This window comes from Macrobrachium rosenbergii, chromosome 43, assembly GCF_040412425.1.
Source record: "Macrobrachium rosenbergii isolate ZJJX-2024 chromosome 43, ASM4041242v1, whole genome shotgun sequence".
In the NCBI taxonomy this organism is placed as follows: Eukaryota; Metazoa; Arthropoda; class Malacostraca; order Decapoda; family Palaemonidae; genus Macrobrachium; species Macrobrachium rosenbergii.
Window position 1 is genome coordinate 50,698,053 of NC_089783.1, and position 26,975 is coordinate 50,725,027.

The following is a 26,975-nucleotide window of genomic DNA, read 5'->3' on the forward strand; positions in this document are numbered from 1 at the left end:
CTATCTATTTATTTAAGACATCTGCTAAATACGCAACCTCGTTAGAACCTTTGACTCCAAAACAAATGCGAGATTCCCGGCGTGTGTTCGTTACCTTCCCTTTCAGAAGTCAATCTCTTGTAGCGCTGCGGGATTGTGTGACTGCCCCAACTTATTCCGTTAAAAAGCTGACCAGCGGGTTACAAGTGACAAGGTGAGGAGGTCATCTGTGAACACAAGGTAAGGATGCTCTTCGGGTGTACAGGGCAGTCCTTATTTGTAAACTCTGCGGTAAGGTTGCAGAGTTTATGAGTCCTACTTGTATGGGACTTGCTTGCCTTGATTTGTTGCGCCAGCATTTGACCGCGGGTTGAATCCCAGCGCTTCAGACAAGAAACGCTCCACCGTCTTTGATGTTATGTAATGTCTAGATGGTTTTTAAGGTGTTTTGTGCCCACGGCATTTCATTGTTTTGGTCTAAGTTTAAAGTTTGACTTAATAAATGCAAAGAGTAAATAGACACTAGTAAAAGTCAGTGAGTATATAGGGAGATGAACCGACGCTCTCGAAGGACAAAGAAGAAAAATTAATGTGATGCTCTCTCTCTCTCTCTCTCTCTCTCTTTCTTCAAGAAAATGGGCACACACCACAAATACACACAAATACGTACATACATACATACACATACGCATCCACACACAACCACGTATATATTTATAAGTATATATATATGTATATATATATGTATATATAAAACCTACAAGGCCTTTTCCTCTTGGAGGGCGGGATACTTTTCCGGATCACCGCATTTATCCGGGATGAGGTTGCTAGCCCTACACCCTTCACAACGGAAGCTCAAGGGATTTCTTGGTGGTCGCCCATACAAGATTAAAAACAGACCAAGTATGGTTTAACTTGGCTGTTCGGACAACCATTGCCAGAGTAAACGTGTTAATGCCGTCGGTGCACACACACACATACACATACACACACACATATATACATATATATAAATGTATATATGTATATATATATATATATATATGTATATATATGTTTACTCTGTATGTGTCTATAGAGGTTAGATTATTCGACATCTGTTTATGGTCGAATTAGATTACATAATCAGCGACATTTACATGTGCCTCTTTCTCATTCAGATTACAACCGTACCATTCACCATTCAGTTGAATATAATGACCAAACCCATGCAACAATAGTGCTGCGCGATTCATCCTTTCTCTGGAAAGAAAGTGAAACCCTCAGAGACATCATATATATACTCTTTCTATATATTTTTGTCTTTTGATGGAAAAGCGTTATAACTTCACTTGAGTAACACGAAGCTCCGAAAGCACCAACTACTGTATTCTTTATCCACTGTTCATTTTGTTAATTCACAAATCAATACTTAACTATCTTCCGTTCTCTCTCCCTGACTTCTTGCATCACTTCTTCCATAACGGTTGTGAGTTGCTTGCAGTCATGACGCAGTTTATATCAAACTCGCTTTTACACCAAACAAGCACGCTTTTGCCTAAAGGTTCACAATATATCACACGTGAAATACTTAAGCTGAGGAATACAAATTTGGCTTTCATGGTTCAGGAAGAAAACACATGAGAGATAAATCGACATATGATATATATTTTCAGTACCTTGTAGGTTTTGGTCAACGCTGCATTTGAGACAGAATGAAAGTAACGTGACAAAAGAGAATTGCTGAGAATTTTTGGAACGACGACAGTAACAGGAGAATTGAAAACCGATTGAACTAAATATTTTAAAAAATAAATATAAAATGAGCTTACATATGTTGAATACGCTCAAACAAACAATAAAAATCCATACACACAAATATATATATATACATACATACACACATATGTATATATGTATATTTGTTTTGCATATATGTATGTATATATATACATACATACATATACATACAAATTCTCAACTGAGATCTAGAAGCCCACTATGGACAGGAACGTCTTTAAAGAAAATAAAATAGAAAAAATATACCGATCGGTTTCAAACGCAACCTCAGCTATTGCATTTGTACGCAGACGTGTACCCGAGACTGAAAAACGAATATTGACGACTCCAGAGAGTCTTTTTCGAACCCGATTACGAATCTGGAGAGCGAGCGGCGCACGCAAGCGCCCAAGTCAACAAGGAAGAGAGAATTCTTTTTCACCGTCATTATCGTCATAATCATCCCGTGCGGTCACGCAGAAGCGGTGGAAAATGATGTTCCTTTGATTCTTATCTACTCCCCTTTTCCTTCTTTCTCTTTTATTATTATTATTATTATTATTATTATCGTCTTCTTGAAGTCATTATTATCTATAGAAGCATCATTCTTTTATTATTATTATTATTATTATTATTATTATTATTATTATTATTATTATGATTTTCCTCTGTCTTGAAGTCATTATTATCTATAATAGCATCTTCCTTTTATTATAATAATAATAATAATAATAATAATAATAATAATAATAATAATAATAATAATAATTATTATTATTATTATTATTATTATTATTATTATTATTATTATTATTATTATTATTATTATTATTATTTTTTGCCTTGAAGTCATTAATGCCTATAGTAGCAGTGACAGCGGTCTAGAGGGAGAAATAATTACGGCGCTATTATTACCTATGCCTAACTTTCTCTCTCTCTCTCTCTCTCTCTCTCTCTCTCTCTCTCTCTCTCTGGTGGCTGTGGGACGACATAATTGCTTTTCCAAGTCGTTTACCGGTCACTTCTGTACTCCCATTTTTGGAGAGAGTAATGGCTTTGACCTTACACCGAGTGTGTGTGTGTGTGTGTGTGCGTGTATGTCTCTGTCTCACTTTAAATCTAGGAAGACAACAGACTTATCTAATGCATGTTAGTATTGTGCAAGTAAGCTTCGATGATCGTGTTAAAATGAAGGCTCTTTTTGTTTATATGTATAATTAGCATGCGTGTACTTATGCTTCTCAAATAGTACAGTGCTATAGGATTGCGTATTTTGATTGTATTTACGCATGAATTATTAGTTAAACGATTTTTTTTCACTTCTAATACTAGTTTGCAGTCCTTATGTTCTACGTTTATAATTAACCTGAAGGAATATTGATCCTCGTACAATTTTATTTTGCGTTTATACGCACGTTTTTTGCGTAAGAACATACGCACAAATATCCCCATTTAAGAAAAGAATTTTAAAAAAGCCTAGAGAAGAGTTGGTTGTCAACATTCGTCTTTTCTTTTTTTCTATAAAGTGATTGAAGATCTGTCGTACATCGCAGTTTGACCTCTCGTGTTGCCAATGTACGATGATTGCGGAGTCCAACACCACTCGAAGTCTTTCGGGAGAATATAATCCTATACCTGAGAATCTTCACTTTATTTGGAATCTATGTTTTGTTGACTGTTTGTTCGTGTGCTTGTTTTACATCTGCTGGGCGAAATGTATACTTCTCAGTTAGTTTGCTGGACTACTTTGTATCTAGTTTTGGTCAATTTTATGTCAAGATGCATTTCGTGATATTGCTTCGTCAATCATTTATTCAATATATGTGCTTCAACCGTCTGTATTTTAATGTTTTCGAAATCTCGATTAGTTATTCAGTCCTTATAGGTCTGATTTTCAATTGACACAAATTAATTTCTATTGCAGTAGTACAGCTGTTATGTTTATATGTTAATATCTTTTACGAATTACAATTGGTCTGATCAGCTCTTTCATATTTCTATGAACAAATATCATTCCCATTGATCTTCGAGTAAGTTAAGACTTTCTTACAGTTGCGGGCGATTCCTTTTATCTGTAGCATTTTAAGACGAGAGCAGTAATCTTCTTGCGTTTGAATCTCCATCTTGACAAGTCCTTCTCTCTCATTTGTCAGTATATTAGGCAAGTTTTGTATATACTCTTGTACTGCGTCTTTTATTCAAGCTTTTTCTTTATCAACAACTTATCTTCAGTTTCTTTCACAGTTTTCTCAGTAGATGTTCTTGTAACAAATAACTTTTCATTACCTGTCCTCTGGTAATTTCTTATAAAAGCAATTTATTAATTTCAGTCATGCACTTTGCCTGACGTTTCATTTTTCTACAGCGTTTTTTTTTTAACCAACGTCTACTCAAATAGGGACTTTTAGCAAAGTTTTTTCTTATTACAGTTAAGTTTTCTCTTGTCTTTAATTTATCTCCTGTAATTTTTTTTTTTTTTTTTTTTTTGGTTTCGTGAAGCATTTTTTTTTCTGTTCAGTTATTTCTCTAACGCAATTTTTTCTAATACTCATATTTATCACCGCGATCTGTTTTCCAATTTGTCTCACAGCTTCATTTGACATAGAAGAGTTCTGTTAATTATATACTATAGTAAAGCCAGTCCTCTTTTCAAGCACACTGATTAGTGATGCCACAGTTCAGTAACTTTAGTTTTTCCATTTCTAGATCTTCCAGAACTACCGTGTTCACTTACTCCCTCGAATTTCACGTTTGTTCTCCCTTTTATTATCGAATAGATTTTTTTTTTAAATCAGGCAAGTGAGTCAAAAGAAAAATAGGCTGGATTTCGAGAAGCCGATAATCTGTTGGAATTTCTCTCTCTCTCTCTCATCTCGTCAAGTGCTTAACCCGTTTCCCAACTCGTAGCGGATCGCCTTCATAGATGGTCAGAACTATTTTTAACTAGATATTTATAGTTTTCTTTGGTTCGTCATATCCTTACTTCTTCTATACCGTTAGAACACCTTTGCTTTTCGTATCCTAGAGACTATTTTTTTTGTTTTTTGTGTGAGAGGGGGTCTCGTCTCCCCCCTCAATGACAGGTGTTGCCGTCCAGCTGAACTGACAAGTATCATTAATAAGAGAGGCGGGACGATCGCAGAGGGAAAGTGTGAAACATGGGATTATCTGCCAGGACTGAACAAGAACAAGTGGATACTTTGGGCAGCGCGACCTTTTCGCAAATAGATTTGCAGCTCATTCATTCTCTTCTAAACTCCTGGGGGTTTTAGATGTTATAAATTGAGTTCAGTTTTATTCAGTGCCAATGAAGCTATTCCACTTAACTGTTATGTATGGCATGAGTAATATTAATTAATATATTTTCCATCAATTGAACTCAAATACATTTTCCCTTAATTTCCAACTATATCTTGAAACATCATCTGTATTTGAACCTCATATAAAACTTTTACATTCAAAATGATTCAATGGCAAACTAAATGTACGGAGAGAAGAGGAACCTCAGTCGTCTCTCGTCGTTTATGTATCAGTTTGAAGATACTGATAAATTAAGTGCATACGTTTTTTTATCCAATGGAAAGTTGGTGACTCCAGAAGGTTGGGACATCTGGACAAAGAGCCTGGCTGTCACTGGTAAATTGTGGGCAAGTACAGCGACCTGTCCCTTACCTCTGCAGCGCACTGGTTACCTTCAACAATCACTTAATATTCTGCTCAGTCAAGAATAAAACATCTCGCTGAAAGGTCTATAGCTGTAGTACAATGGCAAAGGTAAAAAAAAAAAAGAAAAACTTGCAGACATTGACCTCAACTATGAAAGGGACTCCTGCTAAACCCAGTGTGTTTACTATAACAGTGAGATGAGTCAAGTTAAGAGAATTCCAGAAAACAATTGCCACTTTTCAATGAAGAAAGCTGTTCTCTTTCTTGCTACTGAAGTCGCTAGAAATAATCAAAGGTGCCTTGGGGTCCATATACATTGTTAAGTAATTTTTTTGTATGACTGACATACTTAGTAAGGTGGGCATCACTTCATCTCCACTTAACTTCAGGTGCTCATCTTGTTGCGGCGGTAACCGGACACCATTTTGCTTGAGAAGATTTCAGAGTCCATTTATTTCAGTGGTTAGGCAATGTTCACCCAAACTATATTGCCTTTTTGTTCGCTCGGCTGGTTCAGCTACTTCCTAAATAACTGAGCTTTTGGAACCGTAAGAAGCCCAAAAAAATTCTTTGCACTGTTGATTTCGTCTGTTCATCACTTTGCTGCAACAGAAAGCTGAACCATCTTTGCTGGTAAGATGAAAATTTACATTAGGTGATGATTCTGTAATGATGTGTGTTTTGTTGTGTTTTTTGAGATCTGTTTTTTTCCCGTTGGCTAAAACGGGGGTGGGCGGTTGCCAGACGGGGTGGTATCATCTGCGACATGATATATATCTATATCTATATCTATTTATATATATATATATATATATATATATATATATATATATATATATATATATATATATATATATATATATATATATATATATACATATATATAATTTATAAGTGCTGCGGTTGCTGCTCATTGCGGGGAAAGGATAATCCTTCCTTGTTCACAGACTATTAAGAATTTGTTACAGGGATCGACTATTCATTTTAATTTGTAATTAACTTTTTAAATCTTATTATTATTATTATTATTATTATTATTATTATTATTATTATTATTATTATTATTATTATTATTATTATTATTATTATTGTAGTTGTTGTTATCGCTGTTGTAGATTTTCATTGCTGGCGTTTTTTGTCAGCTACCTCGACGAAAACATTTGACAAAAGAAAAGATACTTAATGATATTTTAATAAAATCCTTTAATCTCTGTCTTTCTCTCTATATCAATATGAAGTATTTTCCTTATTATAATAAACTTTCAAGATTTCCCAACCTAGATACATCGCTCATGCTTACAGTTCTCTCTCTCTCTCTCTCTCTCTCTCTCTCTCTCTCTCTCTCTCTCTCTCTCTCTCTCTAGAACAAGGTCTAACGTGACGTAAGAGGGTAGCTTCCAGACCTTTCTTTGAGGAGTCGAACCAGTACTGGGTTTTTCCAGCTCCGGTGCTTTCATCCGATAGTATCATAGCGTCAAGAAAGAGACCGAGATTTTTCAAATAAACCAGAATATAATAAATAAAAATGAAAAATCCATTCAAAGTTGAAAATAGAAAAAAAAAAAAATCTTTGGAAGAATTTCATTGATGACGGAAAAGAAACTAGAAAATCAAACATAACGGAATTGGCTTCAGAGACTGCCTCCTAAAAATCAGGTTTTTATGGATTTCGGGACCCCGTATCCCATCCTTCGATTTTAAAAGAAAATGTTCCTGAATGGAAGAGCTTGCAGAGACAACCTCTCCTTTTGCTATTTACAGAAAGTTGATTTTTTTTTCTCTCACCTCTAACCGGTATTCGGGGCGTTCATCCAGCACCTTAACTGGTAAATCTTACGGAGGAGAGCCTGACGAGAACATCTGAACTCCTCTTTTATAAATGTCATCCTGGAGATTAAAATGTCGCCCTTATTTGTCTCAGAGATATGGCCGAGGGTAAGGGGTTGCCTTAGACTAATAACCACGGATGGACACCACTAAATGTGCCTTTCATTTTAGAAAATAATCTGATGCGGGATATTCTCACTTGATGATGCACATTATCTTGCACGCGAGAATATGCTAAGGACTACCAATAACAATATTAACTATAGAATTACGAAAGTTTTCCTTATTTGACGCTGACATTTGTGTCTCAGTTATCGACATCGACAGGTACTTGGGTGGTGACCTTAGTACCATCTTCTCAATAGCTAGGTTGCATTCAACCTTGATGTCTCTGCCATGTAATTAAGTGCACTAGCTGCAAGTCCTCTCCAAGATGGCACATACAAGTTCACTTGCTATTGAGATTTTCTCGTATTTTCGTCAATGTGTTAGGCAGAATAATTAAAGAGGAAATGATCCTTTATGGATTATCAGGACAACGCCTTAACCTTTGCCATGTTCTCTTATTGTTTAACTTTAAATTTCAAATGAGTGCTTTCTATCTTTCATCCTCCTGACGAGACAGCCCAAGTGAGCTTTTTTAGCCTTTCTTGGTGGACTTCCTTAGATTCCTTTCATGGGGCTTTGTGTCTCTCTCGCAATACTTTCTGGTGACACTGACTTGAACCCCATCTTGCAGTTTGCATAATGAAAAGGATTGTAACGTGAAGGAAGTGTAATGTAATGTACACCTTATCACATGATGGATGGTCAGTTAGTTGCATTGTCTGTAGGTGGAACATTTCCAGAGGACAATTAATGGAATCTTTCGTTATTTCTGGTAGCTTCAGTGCTAGACACTGAGGCTGCCTTGACTCAAGTGGTACTATCCAACATGGGCGTTATGACATGGAGCTTATACTTTTCACGCAAGGTCTTTCAGTTCTGTGGAGGTTCACTCAGCAGGTTACTGGCTTTTACTGCATATTACACTTTAATACATGCGAATGTTATGAACACTAACAACAGAGAAAGGAGCATTACTGGACCTTTAGGGTCGTAAAATTTCTACCGTACGTATAAAGTTCGACACAGGTCTTGAACTAGGCACAGTACGAAGATATAAACTCGAGCGTAAGGGCTTAAATGACTACAGTACGAACCCATAAACTTCACCGTAACTTCAAACTCGAAACGAGAGTCTAGGTAGGATGTTGACAGGAAGGAGAGCTACGGGTGAAAAAGGTATCGTTGAGTCCATCTATCTTTGGATGTATCTCTCCAAAATTCATGTAATGAAGGCTATTCAAACGGAGTGCTTGCATTCTCCTTTGCGTCACTTATTGATTATGCGATTAAAGAATCTGATATGTAAATGAGTCTTTCATGAGAGAGAGAGAGAGAGAGAGAGAGAGAGAGAGAGAGAGAGAGAGAGAGAGAGAGAGAGAGAGGATATAAAGTTATCCAAGCTAATTTTAATGCTACCAGACGGGGTCGATGAAGCCTTCCTACAACTGGATTGGGTACCCAGAGAACTTGTGTATCTGCTTAGCCGTCGAATTAAGAATGGCCAGTTTCTGCTGCGGCTGCTGTTTTGACGATTATGTCAATATATACGACACCGTACCCTCCATATTTGAGCAGCATACCTCCTCCTACGGACTCCATTAACGTCCCGTCTTATGAAGCGTCTGTGGTAAAAAATGATGCGTATCCTGGAGAGTACAGGCTAATGAATTATGCAGTCGATTACGTAAGCTGAAGGGATAAGGCACCCTTTTTAAATATGATAAGTTCCCTTTCTTATTGTTTGTTGCCTAGTTATCGGTCTATCTGCGATGATACAGTCCCAGTTTCACCTTCCGACAGTAAAGGCAAGTGGATAGGCCTAGAATTTCACTAATTTGATTTTCACGCATATCTTCAAATGTAAGTGATTTTTGGGAATATTGCCTGAATTAATTTTGAATATTTACCATATAACAACTCTTCAGAAATATACGAGTTTTATTTCCATTGAATGAGAACTTGGAAAAGTTCATTTTCGAGAGTGCATACGACAGGAAGGCCAACTATTCAAACTGTCCTCACGAGGGCCCTGGTTCTCGCCACAAGTTAGCCTAGGTTCCCGAAAGCGATATATTGGCAACACTGCAGAAAGCGGCACACTACTGCCGTCACTCCTAAGTTGACAAACCGGCAAACTGGGTGTTAGCGTTTTTCTGGATCGTCTGGCAATGTCTCTGGATCGTTGGAGTCCATAAACCGATAGACATAATCTAGTTGCTGAGATTGGTAGCGTCTACGACTGAGTTTCTCCTTCCTCTTTTTTTTTTCTCTACGAGTTTTAATGAATTTTTTCATTAGAACTTAAAGCCAAAGTGCTCTTCGGTAATCCCAGAATGAAATTTGAGTCTTAGTCGCAGGTACAGAACAGCATAATTAAAATGAAGTGAATAATAATAATAATAATAATAATAATAATAATAATAATAATAATAACATGGTATTCACCCAAAATAAAACAATATAGCGCAAAGTCATAAAATTTCAGGGTGATGTCCCGTCCTTGAGGTTTTAGAAGACTTTTCTGAAAGTTACATACGTGACGAAAGTGTCTAGTCTAGCCGATTGTCAAGACAGAATTTCCTTGTCGAAGCCAAGGAACTTTAAAATCCCCTCTCTCTCTCTCTCTCTCTCTCTCTCTCTCTCTCTCTCTCTCTCTCTCTCTCTCTCAACTAACTATACATAAAAATGCTAGTTTCAATTTTTAGAAAGTTAAATATTCATATCGAAGCTGAACTATCATTCGTGGATGCTTATCTCATGTTTTGAATGACACATGCATGATAATCGTACGTTTAGATACTTTTATACGTATGTATATTATATATGTATATATATATATATATATATATATAATAATTATATATATATATATATATATATATATATATATATATATATATATATATATATATAGTTCTAGGTTCTGTGACCTTGATTTTCGATTGAGACACGGGTGCGTTTCAAAGCTGCATTAGCTTCCATTCATAAAGCTTTCGAACGAGACTATTTTAAAATTATGAGACTTATGCAGAACCGATTGTAAGAAAGTAACCGTGTTTATTCGCTTATTTTGAAATGTTAGTTATAGAACTTGATGTCTTCTGATTTTTCGTATTCATCAATGTGTGATCCATCTTCTTTTGGTGAACACCCTGGACCTTTAGCAACGTTGATGTATTCAAATTCTAATCCTCTTCGTCCTGTTTAGTCTTCTGTCTTTATATATTTATCAAAATCTCATTCTACTCGTTTTTGTTATCTTGAAACGTAATTCGTAACGATACATTTATCTCTTACACGTTGAATTTTGGAGTATTTTAGACTCACAAAATTGTGAGGCACATGTGAATAGAATCCTGTAACTGGCCCTCCTTCTAATGAGACCTCTTTGGGGACCTATGAAGCGTAAAGAATTAGAGGACGTTGGTGCATATGGTTTTATAAAGGTGCAACTTCATAAAGTTACAATTTCACGCTTTATTTAAAATCTTGCAACAGAATGTGTCTTCTTTTCACTGTTACGCAACCAAAGAAATACGTGTTTCCTGCAGACACTGCAGTGACCTGGCTTCTCCTGGTCCCGTTCTCTTTGCAACTGGTTCCCTGGAGGAGCGACTGATTGATAATGATTTATTTCGGGTCGCAGCTGACGGAGCCGGTGACTTTCTAGGGCAGTGGTTCTCACCCTAGGGGGCGTCAGCAATTTCCGGGGGGTGGGGGGCGCGAGCCCTAGATAAAAATAAAAAATTCTCTAATTATATTTGTTATTCTCTTAACAATTTGTTAGAGTCGCTAGGGCGCATTGTCAAGTACCTCACTAATTCATTCCCAAGATAATAAACACACACCTCTTTCTCTCTCTTTTATTTGCCTTTAAATCTGGGAGGTAATTTTACTCATAGATGCAAGCGGGTGTGGAGGGAAGGACCAACTCTTAAAGGGGAGGGGGAGGTAATAAAAAGGTTAAGAACCACTGTTCTAGGGATAAAACGACCTCTCGGATTACATCAGGGGAGCAGACTGTCTTTTTATGTGGTTGTTTTGCTTCCAGGGGCGTTGCGATGTCTCCTAATCCTTCAATCTCAAAAAATATCAGTGGCTTTTTGTTGATTATATATTTCATACGTGAAAATTCATAAACGTGTTTTCTACACTGCATAGAATTAATGAACCTTTAATGAACTAACTGGTACTCTCTCCTAAAGGTCTTGTTCTCATTTCAGATTATGGAAATACTATGCTAATGAATCACCGAAGCGTTCACTTTACTTAGTGTACTCTTTCATCTGTCAGTATTGTTTAGTTATATAACTCTGGCAATTTCCTGTGCTTTCTCTTATCTCCAAGGTTAAATCTTTGAAGAGATAAACGAAAATTGCTTCTATTTTGCTCCATTTATTCAATCTTGAGCGATGAGCTGTTTCATTCATTAATCCATTAACATCCCCAGGGTTACACTAGATATTGCAGTGAAACTGCACTTCTATACATGGACGAGTACAGCCAAAACCTGACTGAAAAACAAGGATCCAGAATGAAACTTGAATCCAGCTTTTGCAGTTCTGGGAATTAAAGACTGAAAACTTCCACAGGTGGGTTGCTTCTCCACAAATCCCCAGTTCCTGGGAGAGTCCCAAAAGTCATCAGCCACTCTGCATCCAATGCAGGTCAAACTGAGTGGTGTTCATTAATTCTCCGAATTTGAATTTGTAAACTACACTAGTCCCAGGTTCTTTGGAACCCCCTCCACAGGTGACAATGCTTCCGTCATCATTGTCCAACATACTTAATATTGAGAGGCTTCGACAGCTCAGAATTAAGACTTGCAAGCTACATTAGTCCCATATTCCCGGGAGTGTTGTACCATTTTAGATCTAGTGTTGCCTGAAAAGGCTGAAACAGCTGTCAGTTTAAGAATGAATAAATGAAGCAACATAGTAGAAGTTCTGTTTATCTGTTAAAGACTTCAACCCTAGAGGAAAGAATTACCAGAAATATTAGAAATTTCGCTAGATAGTTACAGATGCCACGTGTAAATCAGTAGTTGACAAAAAAAAAACTGTGCCAGAAAAGGACACACACACATGTATATGGGTGTGTTTATATATACAGTATATATATATATATATATATATATATATATATATATATATATATATATATATATATATAAAACATATTATTCCAAAAGTTTAAGATGGCTCTATTTTTGTGTTTTTAGTTCAAGATGACTAACTTTTGTGTTTAATATTTTAACACTTGCCGCATTTCCGTTTTGAGGCCTTATTTGGTAACTGAATAATGATAACGATCATAAGTTTGACAGGCTCGTGGGTGTACAGTTGAGAAGTGTGATAACTTCGCATATGTATGGATGTGTTAGCCACTATCATGGCTATACGGATGAAACGTGTGACAGTTTCATGGCTATATGGGCTTGTTTTAACTCCAGAACCTACTGCTCCAACCCACCTCTCTCTCTCTCTCTCTCTCTCTCTCTCTCTCTCTCTCTCTCTCTCTCTCTCTCTCTCTCTGTGGCTACGAAGCCGTTGAATAACAATCAGCTGTCGAGTAGAAAATGTAAAAATGTTATGCAAAACAGACTTTCCTTCGTTAGCCCCGATAACCTTCGACGTTCCACCCAGCGTGGATTTAATCATAACCTTTATTTTTTCGCGTTGAAACCCCCCGCTGGTTCTTTTCGGTCTTCTAATATGTTTCTTACCCCAGACGACTTTTATTGTTGTTTATGGATATCTGTCTTGCTAGGTATTGCATTTCAGCAAGTAGTCGCATTTCACCTGATGTTAAGGTTGCCAGCTTGAAATTTAGATATTATCTTTAGCATCAATTCTCTGTTAAGTTTAACTTAGTTCCGTTTATGTTTTATCACAATTCTCGTCTTAGTAAACTCCCTATACCTCGTTTCCTCTCCTTCGCTTCAGCCACTTCTCTTTTTCGTTCATTTTCCTCAAAACCGGAAAGTTCGTTTTTTTTTTTTTATCATTCTCCCCTTCTCATCATTACCGTACCTTCCCCCTCCCCTCCCTCCTCCCCCCTCTCCTATCATGACCTTCCGATGGGTTTGGGATGAAATTGAATACCTGTCACATCAGCCCTCCTGGCAGTCGAAGAACGAGAACATAAATAAGGCTGACCTGAAGGAGAGGTGTGTGAGTTGGCAGTTATATAGACAGTCACTTGCATTATGTAGAACCGGAGTTGACAAGAGGAAAGTTTTGGATGCATAAGTTGTTGGAATTTAACTGAAGAAACGCAGATTTGCGTGTTGCCAACTGTTTCGGGATTTTGGCGTTTAAAGTCAGAGTTCAAATGTGTATGCAATAAACATGAACTTACGCGTGGCCTAAAAATGATTCCGCATCTCATTTGCATTACAAAATCTTCTTTCTCATTAAGGTTCCTTTATTTATGATTACTGCTCTTTCGATTACTGTCAAGTTTTTAGATTAAATATTGACTTTCTCTTAGCAATATAGAGCCGAAAAACATTTCAGGAAATGCCTCCAAGTTGCCATATTTGCGTGTGGGTTAAATCGGAAGAATACGAAACGAAATGGGTTTAGGACATGAGATTTAGTTTTTCGGACTTCACTCAGCAAGAGACAACGGTACCGAAAGTTGACAAGCTTAGTTTCGCCAAGAAGAACGTTTAAAGAACTATAAGCAAACTCTGACTAGGTATGCAAAGTTTGCGCTCCCTGTTTTCACTGCTGACACAGACAATCTCTCTTTGCTGCTCAGAGGAGGAAAATCCTATCATATTGAAAGTGATCATACCCTGGAGCTCGAAATGATCGGTGCCCTAAAGAGAACGCTAGTGCTTCAGTCTATGTGCTTCAGTGGACCGAATCGAAGTTGTTTTGCTTACTCGGGATAGGAAGAGTCGTTGTAGGACCCACAAAATGTCAAAGAAGCTTATCACATACAAAAATGCCAAAGAAGCCTATCACATACAAAAATGCCAAAGAAGCTTATCACATACAAAAATGTCAAAGAAGTTTATCACATACAACTTCCTCAAGAGTCGCATGCGCTGACAAACAGGGGTTATTTGTTTGCCATTAATTTTTCAGTCGACCTGAAGGTACTGTAATTTAATGTTTAAAAGTCATGAAGTAAGGAAAAACACCGGTCTGAAGAGAACAGTGCGCTTGATAGAACGTTCCTCTGCTTAATACAAAATTAAGAGAAACCCAGCAATCTGGGAAATCACCAGTGCATAGAGAGAATAGGCCTCTTGCCGGCAACCTCTCAGGGGCTGCTCATCAACAATTCATAAGAAAAATACCGTTGAGGCTGAAGAAATGTGACAATTCTGTGAAACATTCGGGAGACACTCACATTATCACTGAACTGTCAGTTTTTAATTCGAAACAGCTTTTTTTTTTTTTTTTGTCGGTGTGTGATTGTGTAGAGATAAGATTTGGAATTCGTATTATTTTTGCTTTTAATTAATGCGTAATTGAAAATGCAAAGTGATTCCCTGGCTTGAATGCTTTCTTCATTTAATCCGTTTTTTTAATTAAGGGACTTTGATGGACGCACACAAACACGCACATACACATATGATGTATATAACTACACGCACACACACGCACACACACATATATATATACACACACAAAGAATAACAGGACCTCATTCAGACACTATAGGGACACATCAGTCCTTGAGAGCTCGCATAATATTTTGGTAACTTTTGTGAATAAAATCTCCGTTAGATACCAACCTGTTTTAATGAGGTCCTATTATTCTAGGTACAAATGTACGGCACAACTCTGCAAGTGATCAAGCAATTGTGCAAGTTTTAATATATATAGATACACACACATATATTATATATATATATATATATATATATATGTATATATATATTTACATAAAATATATATATATATATATATATATATATATATATATAATTTTATTACATAAAATAAAATGCATTCGTTGAAGAAACTCTGCGGAGTCTCCTCGTACAGTATAGGATGTTTATTTGAATAATACCGTTGTGTTGTCAACGTTGACAGCAATACGTAAGAAATAGTCAATTACCCAACCACGTTTAAGTGTTGTAGTCTATATTATTATTATTATTATTATTATTATTATTGCCTTTACCCTTATCCAGGTTATGTACAATACAGTACATCGTCCAGCTCTTAGCAGATATCAGCCTTGAAGAAAAGGGAATTGTAAGAAGAATTGAAAAGATCTTGCATGAAATCAATTCCACTTATGCTGCTGTTCCTTTCAACAAAACATGCCTAAAAGAGGGTCTACTCCCTTCATATTATTACTATTACTATAATTATTATTAAGGCAAAGGAAAAATTTCACGAAAGACAATCTAAAAAAAACTAGTTTCTCGACAGAGTATGGACGAACCGGCAGTTGCGAAAAAAGGAACATGAAAATTATCAATAAAGAATCTGGAATGTTCTTGAATGAAAAAAAAAAATCACTGCCATAAAAAAATCACCGAACAAATGACAACGTCCGGGTCCCTGTCTTTTATATTGCTCTCTTGTACCTTTTATCCAAAACAAAAGAGAATCTGTCGAGACTTTTGGTCGCTTTCATCTCTTGCCGATATTTGCTGATCGACATTCTGATTGTCTCCTTAATGGAAGGCTTTGCTGATGGCGACTTGGTCGGAGAAGGACCAAGTTCTTTATATATATATATATATATATATATATATATATATATATATATATATATATATATATATATATATATATATATATATATATGTATATACATACATATATACAAATATATATATATATATATATATATATATATATATATATATATATATATATATATATATATATATATATATATATATATATATGCATGCACTGTGTGTGTGTGTGGGTTTGCCGTTTGCTGGACCCGGTCAGTACTTCGATGAACAGCTGATAAGGAATACCAGGAGACGCCAACACATAATCAGACCTGACCAACCAAAAGGTACATCTTTGGGCTAACACCCTCATCCCGAAATCGTAGCTAAGAAACGCGTGGCTAACTCCTTCTGGGGCCACTACTTTCAAATTTAAAAAAAAAAAGGGATAATTTACCAAGAACAAAAACATATTTATACAGCTTCCATCCTTTTTAACAAAAGAATTATGTGCTCTTGGTGAGTTCATAAATTGACCGAAACAATCTTTCTTCGAATATCGCAAAGTGAATTTCCCTATGGTATAAAATCTCAGTGTATGAAATTTCTATGTACTTTGTGTGACGTAAACGTAATATATTTTTCCTTATTACGATGGAGAAGAGGATAAAAAAAATTCCACGCTACAAACTTCGGCAATTCCCCCGGTCTCACTTTCAGGACTCTCTATAACCCGTCCACCTGACGTAAAAACGTTCGCGTCAAAACAATGGAATCCTGTGCGCGCCCACATTCGCCAAATCGACTTTTACTTTTACTTCAAGTGACCTGGAATCATGCAGAGTTTATTTTATTATCCTTTTGATTTGCATGAACGCATAATTGTTGGCATTACGATGTACCTTATCCCTTATATGCGATGCTGACTGTTACTTTTACTTCAAGTGACCTGGGGTTATGTAGAGTTTATTTTATTATCCTTTTCATGCCCATGAACACATGATTGTTAGCATTACAGGTAATTTCATGTCATTTATGCGATGCTGAATTATATACATGAGCGTTTGAAGGAGACAAATTTACCGCTATCGTGGGTGGTCGAAAAATTAACTGCTCTGATTTAAATGACTATGAAAAATATTGAACTCTTACTCCGAACATACAATATTTTTCATTCCCTCGACCTATGACCCTAACGTGTCACGTTTTACACTAATTTGATCAATGCGAAGGAAGCATTTAAAAAAATGAGTTGTTAAGTTTTTACCTAGCCCTCTCCTAAATGCATAGTTAAGAGTCTTAAGTTGAAAAGAGTTCTTGAGAGCTGAACGCTCGACTCAAGCGTGTGTAGGTGCACAGGCTGATTTAAAGGTCTGTGATAAAGAGGGAGGGTGTGTGTGAGAGAATAGAATCCTAATGAGACCACAAAGTACTAAGAAAATATTAAATACTATTCAGTGCCCTGCATCATTCATAATAGAAAATTAATAGATAAATGAATGAATGAATAAGTAAACAGATAAAGAGATAAAAAAAAAAACAAACAAATAAATAAAACAGTTAATTTAAACTCATAAACTTAGTTTACTGGCTTCCTCTTCAGGCACCTTACAGACAGATTCTCTAATTTGTGTGGGACTTCGTGACATGACTGATTTAAAAGCTTACTGACCTAATAAGTGCTCCATCAGTTCCTTCGACTTAGAGTGAATTAAACGCTGTTCATTGCTCTGAAGAACTTGTTTATTGTCAGCCGACCGCGCCCTCTCGACCTCTCTATGCATGTTAGACTTTAAGATTCTGCAGGGTACGAACTCGTGGGTGAAACGGTTTGACCTTGGAGTCATAACACGCTTCCAGAATGTGGAAATCTTTGACTTTCTCTGTCCTTCCAGAAACATGTCGTTCCTAGTCTGACGAACTGGCGTAAGCCATTTTTCTCCCCATTCTTAGAAAATAGGCTTCAGAGAGTTTGATATTATTCAGAGCTTCTAATTAGCTCACCTGTTGAGGACATTTAGCTGGAAAATGTGATAAGGCAGACAGCTGAAATTTTGATATGTTGTAGAGTATCAGAAAATAAAACACTGGCTGGAAACCCGCCCCCCTCCCAAAAAAAGGGGGGATGCGCCAGTTCATCAAAAACAGGGACAATGTAACCGACATCCTTTTTTTAGAACTAGGTTTATTATTACCAGAGAAGAGTCTTTTTAACATTTTTAAAGGACTGGGCAAACTTGATTTGATCAGCTGTGCTCTTCCTGGTCCTTCAGTAACTGTAAAACATTATCACTGATGTTGTGATCGCCTTTGTTTTTTCACTTTTCAGGACAATGTTACCCAGCGCTGGTTTGGTGACTCTGATGGTGGCATGGGTAGGGCAGTCGTGGGGTCGGTTCCTTCCTTCTGGCACCGGCGCCAGTCGCTACAGACAGACACAGTCGGTGCCATCCCAGTCAGTCTCTGGGTCGAATGACATCAACCAGAACTGGCCTCAGGAAGTCCCCGATTATTTTTTTAAAAGTGGTGAGCGTTGTCAGTATCTATCTTCTCTACCTTTGTAATTGAAGACGTTTCTTCTCATTAGGATGATCATAATCACAAATATTATTGTAATTAAGGATTGATATTTTCATAATGTTTATTGTTAATAATTAGGATTGGCTTTCATTACTTTTTGAAATGATAAGGTTCTTTGATTTTTCATCCTATGATTTTCCCCATAATTGAAAAATAGAAGTATATATATATATATATATATATATATATATATATATATATATATATATATATATATATATATATATATATATATATATATATATATATATATATATATATATATATATATATATATATATATAATATATATGTGGTGGTCACCAGTAGATATTTTATGAGTCAATATAACTGTTTTTACCCTGCTCGAGGCTTTTATTTTTTGAAGAGAATTTGTTTTTCCTAATAGTCTAGCGATATCATTTTAAAAATACTGAGAACGTTTTCACGTTCCAGTGCTGGACTACCCCCTTGAATCACAAGCCGAGTTACTCCAAGATCATCAAGACTCAGAAGTAACGCCTGGGCTCTTCCAAGGAGATATGGCCGGATTAGGCCCTGAGGTAATACTTTCTGCTCTTGTGTTTCATAATAATTGCTCTGTGCGTCTTTCTGAAAAAAATTTTCCGTTTGATGGAATTCGAATAAAAAAAAGGAAAAGATGGATATATCTACCTAACTTTTAACCATTTAGTTCTGACGAGGCCATCATTTTGTTAGTTATTGTCTGTCGCACAAGTGTAAAGATCTGTTCGTTTTCTAGTCGGCTATATGAACATATTATAAGGTGCCTATAACTGTTTGGCGTAATTTGATTTCAACAGAGATACTCAGGAAATTAGAGCATTTTATTTGATTAATAACGCCAAAAAACTTACTAAAGAAGGATCTTTTAATTTCCTACATTGATGAGAACGTGCTTCTGTTATCATTATTATTATTATTATTATTATTATTATTATTATTATTATTATTATTATTATTATTATTATTATTATTATTATCTACTGTTTTTGTTATAGCTCCTGGCTCACACGCGCGTTGGGCTCAAATGGGATGTGTTTCCCGAGAGAAAATGGGAAAACGGCACCGTCCCCTTCGTCATCAGTTCCCTCTATCGTGAGTAGGTTTTCCCAATTCTTTCATCTTTTTTATCATTGTTTATACATATTTTGTTATTTATATGATATTATTAGGTTTAACACGGTTTAAGATTGACGTGAAAACACAACGATTATGCATTGCAAATACGGTTCCTAGGCACTTCTTCTGTGACCTGAAAAGCATGGTCTCTGATATTTGACTATATATATATATATATATATATATATATATATATATATATATATATATATATATATATATATATATATATATATATATATATATATATATATATAGGACCTCGTTAAAACTGAATGGTATCTAGCGGAGATATTTACTCAGGAAAGGTTACAAGATTTCTAAGGCTAACAGTCCTCATTGCCAAGTATTCGGATACTTGACAATGAGGACTGTTAGCCCTGGAAAGCTTGCAAACTTTTCCTGAATAAATATCTCCGCTAGATACCACCCAGTTTTAACGAGGTCCTGTTAGTAACTGTATTAATGCACAGAAGAATTGTGGAAGTGATAAAATCATTATATATATACGTATATATATACACACATATACATACATACAAATCCTATGCATACTTAGTAACCACTTCATATCTCTTTGCCAGTTCCTAACGAGCGGACGGTAATAGAGAGGGCCATTTCAACCCTGAACTTCATGACTTGCATCAATTTCGTCCCGTGGGACGGGAAAGCCGAAGATTACCTCCTTATTTGGCCAGTGGAACAGCCAGCCGGGTAAGTTAGGTCTTGTTATCTATCGCCTTCGTTGACGAAATAGGAAGAAGAGATATCTCGTTAGCTGTGTCTACCTTTGTTTAACTGTGTTAGCAGATATCATAAGAGAGTATGAAAGTGTTTGGATGAATCTGATTGGAAACGGTTATAGAAGAACCCTTATATGGTAGGTTAGATTGTAATACGGCTACTTGTACCTACGATGTTACTCTAGCGGAATTCTTGAAAAGTTTTTATTCATAATTATAATTTTCTAATAGTTTTTGGTCCGTGTACCCATCTGGGAATAGTTTATCCTAAATTTTGAACTTGAGATCACGTAGTATTCATCATTACCTCAAGCTGGAAACAATAGTTATATAAGTAAATATTGCATCGAATTTTCTTCGGCGCAATCGAGTTTTCTGTACAACGTATAATGCTGTATGAAACTCTCGATGAGCTGCAGTATGAAACTCTCAACCGCGACCGGGCAGCGTTCAGTTGCTCCCCATTTGCGGTGAAGTGAAAATGCGTCGGCGGCTGGCACCTAGCGGTGCCATACGCACGATCATGGGTAACTTTTACCTTCATTAAAATAAGAACTATTGAGGCTAGAGGGCTGCAATTTGCTATGTTTGATGATTGGAGGGTGGATGATCAACATACGAATTTGCAGCCCTCTAGCCTCAGTACATTTTAAGATCTGAGGGCGGACAGAAAAAGTGCGGATGGACAAACAAAGCCATGTCAGTAGTTTTCTTTTACAGCAAACTAAAACTGTAATGATAGACATTGGAGTTAGCAATTTTCTTATCATGCGTTTAGTAATACAAGTTCAATAGTCTTCCTGCCAAATTTTGAACCATTTTCTTATCTTGCATGTTGTTTCACCTTATTATTCACAACACCATACAAAAAAATATTCATACATCACTCGATCCACAGATGCTGGTCTTACGTAGGGAAACGAGGAGGGCAGCAGATCCTCTCCTTGAGGCAACCAGACGCCAGGTCTCTCAGATGCTTTGGCAGCGTTGGAAAGCCCATCCACGAGTTTCTTCACGCCCTTGGGGTCTTCCATGAACAAGCTCGTTCTGACAGGGACGAACACGTCACTATTGTCAAAGAAAATGTTATTCAAGGTAATGTTCCTTAGTGGCCATACTTCTGTAATGTCTCCTATTTACAGATCTTTATTTAATTATTTATTTTGGTTGGGGGCTAGGGTAATAAATATACGTAGTAAATCAGTTTCTAGAATCTCGAAGACATTTTTGAATAATATGAAGCGTTTTTATTCCTTTTTAATAAAATGCATCTACTTTTCACAAATAACAAACTTGATTTCCCAATGGAGATGAGCGTAGATAAATGTGTCCCACTTGTCTAAATAAATTTAGTAAAGTTTTAGTTAAAGTCCTCCTGGGCCTCTGTAGGCTCATAGGGCAGGCGCTGATCTCCTGTTTCTTAGGCCGACAGCCAGAGGGGGACAGGTCCCAGCACCTATGACACGTGGCCCATGTGTCGCTAGGTCCACTGTTAAACTCCCCAGCCTGAGGGCTGGTACTTCTTCTCCTCCTGAACCTCTCCAGTTTGACGGGCTACCGGGTTTGTGCAGTGGCTCAATCCGAGCCATCAGTGAGCAGCGGGATTTGAACCCCGGCCCTTTCGACTGGTAGCCGAGAATCATACACTGCGCCACCAAGGCGGCAAATAAAAACACCTCTGAACGTCAGTACATCGCATGTTTACCAGTTTTAGAAGCCTGGATACTAAAGAAGAAGGCAGTGAGTCGTTCGAGCATTGCAGTGGCTGGTCATCTCACAACGAGGAACCTGTGCTAATCCAGCACAGCGACGCTCTTGGGGTGGGGAGCGAGGGGGCTGTTTGAAATCCCCCCCCCGGGCACCAAAGTGAGGGGGGTGGCCCCAAAATGCGAAATTTAAGAAATAAAATTTCTGAAATTTGCATTTACAAGTGCCTTTAAAATGACCCTACAATTGCTCATATTCTAAAAATTTCCCCGGGGGTGGCTTACATCGGGCCCCCCCGAACCCCCCAGTTGCTTTGGCTCACTTCACTCGCCTCCTACCCCATAAGACGGGCCCCAAATGGGACTGTGTCCCCCAGGCCCCAAATGTATGAGAACACCCCTGATCCAGCAATTTTGAACCAATGATGGATATCAAGACTGTATTATTGTAAAAATCATAGCAAAAAATATAGGAATTCAGTGCCTAGACCCCTGGCAATACTGAAAACTGGCAAGAAAAAAATCATTTTTCCATAAAATGGTTTCCTGTGCAGCCTTCAAAGAAGAATCTAATTAAAAGACGAGTTGCTCCTAGTAACCCCTGCTGAAGAAGTTTCTTCTGCCATTTAGCTGGCCTTCCTGCTCATGTGAAACAGAACTGTTCCTTCCAGAGAACAGGGCACAATGACCAGTCTGATATAAATTTGCATGTTTAGTGGGAAACAGCAAATCTGACGAAACTAGCTGTTACACAGCCTCAACACACTGATGACACTATCACAGAAACCCTTGTGCCACATCCCAACATTTTTTCAAGCACAAGTGAAAAACTGAATCAGATCAATTTATTTAACAGAACAAAATGTTTCCACAGTGGAGAAAGCTTTGGCTATCATTACAACGAATTTTGAAACTGAATCAGTCTCTCATTAAAAACCAATGATCAACATGAAGATTTGGTTAGGTACAGGGTCAGTAAATCTAGGTATGCACCAATATATATATATATATATATATATATATATATATATATATATATATATATATATATATATATATATATATATATATATATATATATATATATCAACAAATATTAATCAACCAGTGCCCTTGGATATCGAATTCACTATACCTTAGGAATAACCGACACCCAAAGGAAATCATAATGGACGAGTGCCCCTGCTCTGCCAAGAATTCCGACCATGGCGTGCGTTAGAAGCAACGATCGACGGTGATTTTGACCACCTGGGCATCAAGATAGCTGGAGTCTGGTCATCTTGATACCCGGGTGGTCAGGATCCCTGCTTAGGGTTCGAATACTGCCCGGCGCAGAACTTACCAATATTATAATTCCTTTTGGGTATACGTTATTCCAGAGTATGTTTAATGTCGAATTCACTAGACGTGGTTCCGATATTAAACGGTATTTGTGGCTTAATATGTGTGAATACGAAAAAGTAAAATTCACACGTAAGTGATATATATATATATATATATATATATATATATATATATATATATATATATATATATATATATATATATATATATATATATATATATACATATGTGTGTGTTTGTGTGTTTGTGTGTATGCGTTTATCATTACATGTATGTATGTATGCATGCATAGGGATGCCATTAGACCTTTCCCTTAGGAAAATGTGGTTCCACAAGGTACAATCCAATCCTTCTTTTGAATGGCCTTTTAATATACACGGTGATTATGGCTGCAGATTTTCATGTTCTGCGGCTGGTTTCCCAGCCACAAACTGACTAAACCTAATTCTGCGTAACTTTGGCCATCATAAGACCAATGATGAAGTTGACATCAAGGTCAGGAGATGAAAAATTTGCAGTTTGGTCCTAAAACTTCATTGGAGATATGAGAAAAATTATCAAGAGATTTTAGCAAAAAAACATTTTTACAGCGTGTTTAACATCATGAATATGATATTAATGTAAAAAATGAAAGCAATTAAGTTACTCTATCCGATATGATGGATGCATAGACGTGGGAGGCGGGGGGTTCGGGAATTTGCTAAAATTCGGGCAAATGGGTTGGGATATTCGGGCATTCGGGGGAAGAATAAATAGTAACTACATGGTTTTGCTAAACTTCTTTAAATTCGTACCTACTGTACATGATTTAACAGCTGTTTGGTGTTTATTACACAGATATGTGGCAATTTGAAAAAACCTACCTCTTACGCCTATGGATGGATGGATTATGAAATTTAGGGACAAGCACTGGGACCTATTTTGGTCGTTCAGCGCCGTAATGGAATGAAATAAATCACTTAATGATTAATGAAATGTAAATGAAGGAGATGATAACCTACAGGAAATGACAACGTAAAAAACATATTTCATTTAAAAGAACAAAGCAGGTTTATGCGGACATGGAATACTTATAGTGTAGACCTGATTTTCAAAGACAACAGAAAATCAAGATTGACATCATTGGGGGATCGATTACTTTCCCTCTTAAGAAGCACGCGGAAATGGTTAGATGTATACATTTTGTTCATCGAAGCTTTTTGTTTATTTCAGACTACCTCCACAACTTCAACAAACAAAGCGAAGTGAATACAACCTTCACTTTCGACTATGACTACGATTCTGTAATGCATTACGGAAGCTATTTTTTCAGGTGCGTGTCAATATCGTTGCCACTGAGTTTTTTTTTTTTTTAATTAAGACCAGAATTATTTTCCTGATTCTTTTGTACTTTTTTTTTGTTATTTCCGTCTTGTTCGCTCTTCCTTTTCTTGTCTTATTCATGTTTATCGGTCTCTGCTCCTAACGAAACTGAACTGGCCTTGTGCTAACACCGTCTCTTGTGAGGACCCAGAAAATACTCATTGTCTCTTTCTCTTTCATATGCATGTGTACACCCACATCCACACCACACACACACACACGTTTGACTGCGCATATATATGTATATATATATATATATATATATATATATATATATATATATATATATATATATATATATATATATATGTGTGTGTGTGTGTGTGTGTATGTATGTATGTACAGTATATAACATATATATGTACACAAGCTTTACATACACTAGAATGAATACAAGAGTGAAAACTGCCAATACTTATTCTTCATTGCCAAAATACAAATGCATGTATTGCCTTGTGTGTTGAAAAAGTTATTAATAAGTTCCTATTTATTTACATCAACAGTTACTCCCGCGACAAACCGACGATTGTGCCGAAAGTGAAGGGAGCCAAGATCGGCCAAAGACTGATGCTCAGCAAGACAGACTGTCTGAAGGTGAACCATCTCTACGACTGTCTGGATGACCGTAATCCGTTCCAGAGGGATAAATACAGGACCATCTGTCGATTCCTGGGGTTGTAAGGCTTCATAAATTCTCCAATATCTTACGGATTCTCTGGTTCATATTGACTATGAGTAAGAGATTTGTATGAATGCATTGACTGTGATGTCTCTGTTTCGTCAAAGATTCAGTCAAGGTTTTTTGTTGTTGTCATCTTATTCAACTTCATCATCATCATCATCATCATCATCATCGTTACCATTATCATCATTATCGTCATCATTATCGACGTAGTCGTTACCATGGGCATGGTGCTCCTTTTTTTTGTCTGTTCCTTACTCTTCGTTTCTTCTGATTTAATAGTTCCTTCATCTGAGTTTCTTTCCCTTCTAAGGACTGCATTGAAAGTAGCAGTACAAGATGAACTCTCTCTCTCTCTCTCTCTCTCTCTCTCTCTCTCTCTCTCTCTCTCTCTCTCTCTCTCTCTCTCTCTCTCTCTCTCTCTCTGTGTGAAAATCTTTACATCACCAATGGACTCAATAGCGAAAATGAAAATCAAAGCGGGCTTTTAAATACAGTTTCTCCGAGTTCGATTCCAGATATTCAAGGTCAAGACCCTGGAAATATAAACTGGAAGCTTCTGACCTCGAATCAGGGTATTATAAGTCAGAAAACTTTGGGAACACAGGGAAAAACAGAATTCCAGGGCAGACCGCTGGTTGCCTCTACTAGCTATTCCCAGTCAGGAACAGAGGACAAGTGAATCCTGATAACAGCTCGAGGATGCCCCTAGACTTCTAAAACAGAATTGACATATTTACACAGCGGGATAGATATGAAATTTTGAATGTTCAGTTGATACAGGGCACTAAGAAGGCAGTCGGTTTTTATTCAGCTTTGCCAAAGACGACAAGTGATAAAGAACCTGGCAGATCGTTGCAATGGACTAAAGAAGTAGAAAAGAGTTAAAGCCAATTTTATCACCGAAGGGGAAAAAAGCTGATATATTAAGCTTTTTTTTCATTCTTTTTGCCTCATTAAGTTTGGAAAGTGGGTTATTCATCAGCGAAATTTTGCAAATGCTTAAGCTAGATTTTTTCTATCTTTTTTTATTCGAAAATTTGTTCAACCGTCCCTATTTTGTTTATATTGAAATTTAGATTAAGCTAGACTAGTAGATAGGTAAACAGATATCTGTCAATGTTAACTATATATATATATACGAGTATATATATATATATATATATATATATATATATATATATATATATATATATATATATATATATATATATATATATTGGACAGCGGAAACATGTACTGAAGAATGCACAAAATGGACCTTCGTCCAAAACCTGTAGCTCCAGTTTCAAGGGAAGGAGAATTTAGTTAGTGCCCTTTACACGACAATCATGAATTTTTCTTGCCGATGATACTTAATTATTTCACTTCATTCCAGAGGAACAGTCACCACCTCATTCGTCATTGTTGTCCTGGAAGCCCCATCGCATTCCTTTACTTCC

At 36.7% G+C, this 26,975-nt stretch overlaps 1 protein-coding gene across 2 annotated transcripts in view; it reads left to right on the forward strand.

The window, feature by feature from the left end:
* LOC136828890 (hatching enzyme 1.2-like) overlaps positions 1 to 26,672 on the forward strand; it is a 122,746-nt gene extending 96,074 nt beyond the window's left edge. For both annotated transcript variants that reach the window (XM_067087188.1, XM_067087187.1), the window contains 7 exons: positions 18,324 to 18,520; positions 19,010 to 19,116; positions 19,576 to 19,672; positions 20,281 to 20,410; positions 21,338 to 21,534; positions 24,702 to 24,801; positions 25,355 to 26,672. In XM_067087188.1, the coding sequence (XP_066943289.1) occupies positions 18,328 to 18,520; positions 19,010 to 19,116; positions 19,576 to 19,672; positions 20,281 to 20,410; positions 21,338 to 21,534; positions 24,702 to 24,801; positions 25,355 to 25,532 (1,002 nt within the window). In that variant the 5' untranslated portion in view covers positions 18,324 to 18,327 and the 3' untranslated portion in view covers positions 25,533 to 26,672. The remainder of the gene's footprint in view (positions 1 to 18,323; positions 18,521 to 19,009; positions 19,117 to 19,575; positions 19,673 to 20,280; positions 20,411 to 21,337; positions 21,535 to 24,701; positions 24,802 to 25,354) is intronic.
* The last annotated feature ends 303 nt before the right edge of the window (positions 26,673 to 26,975 follow it).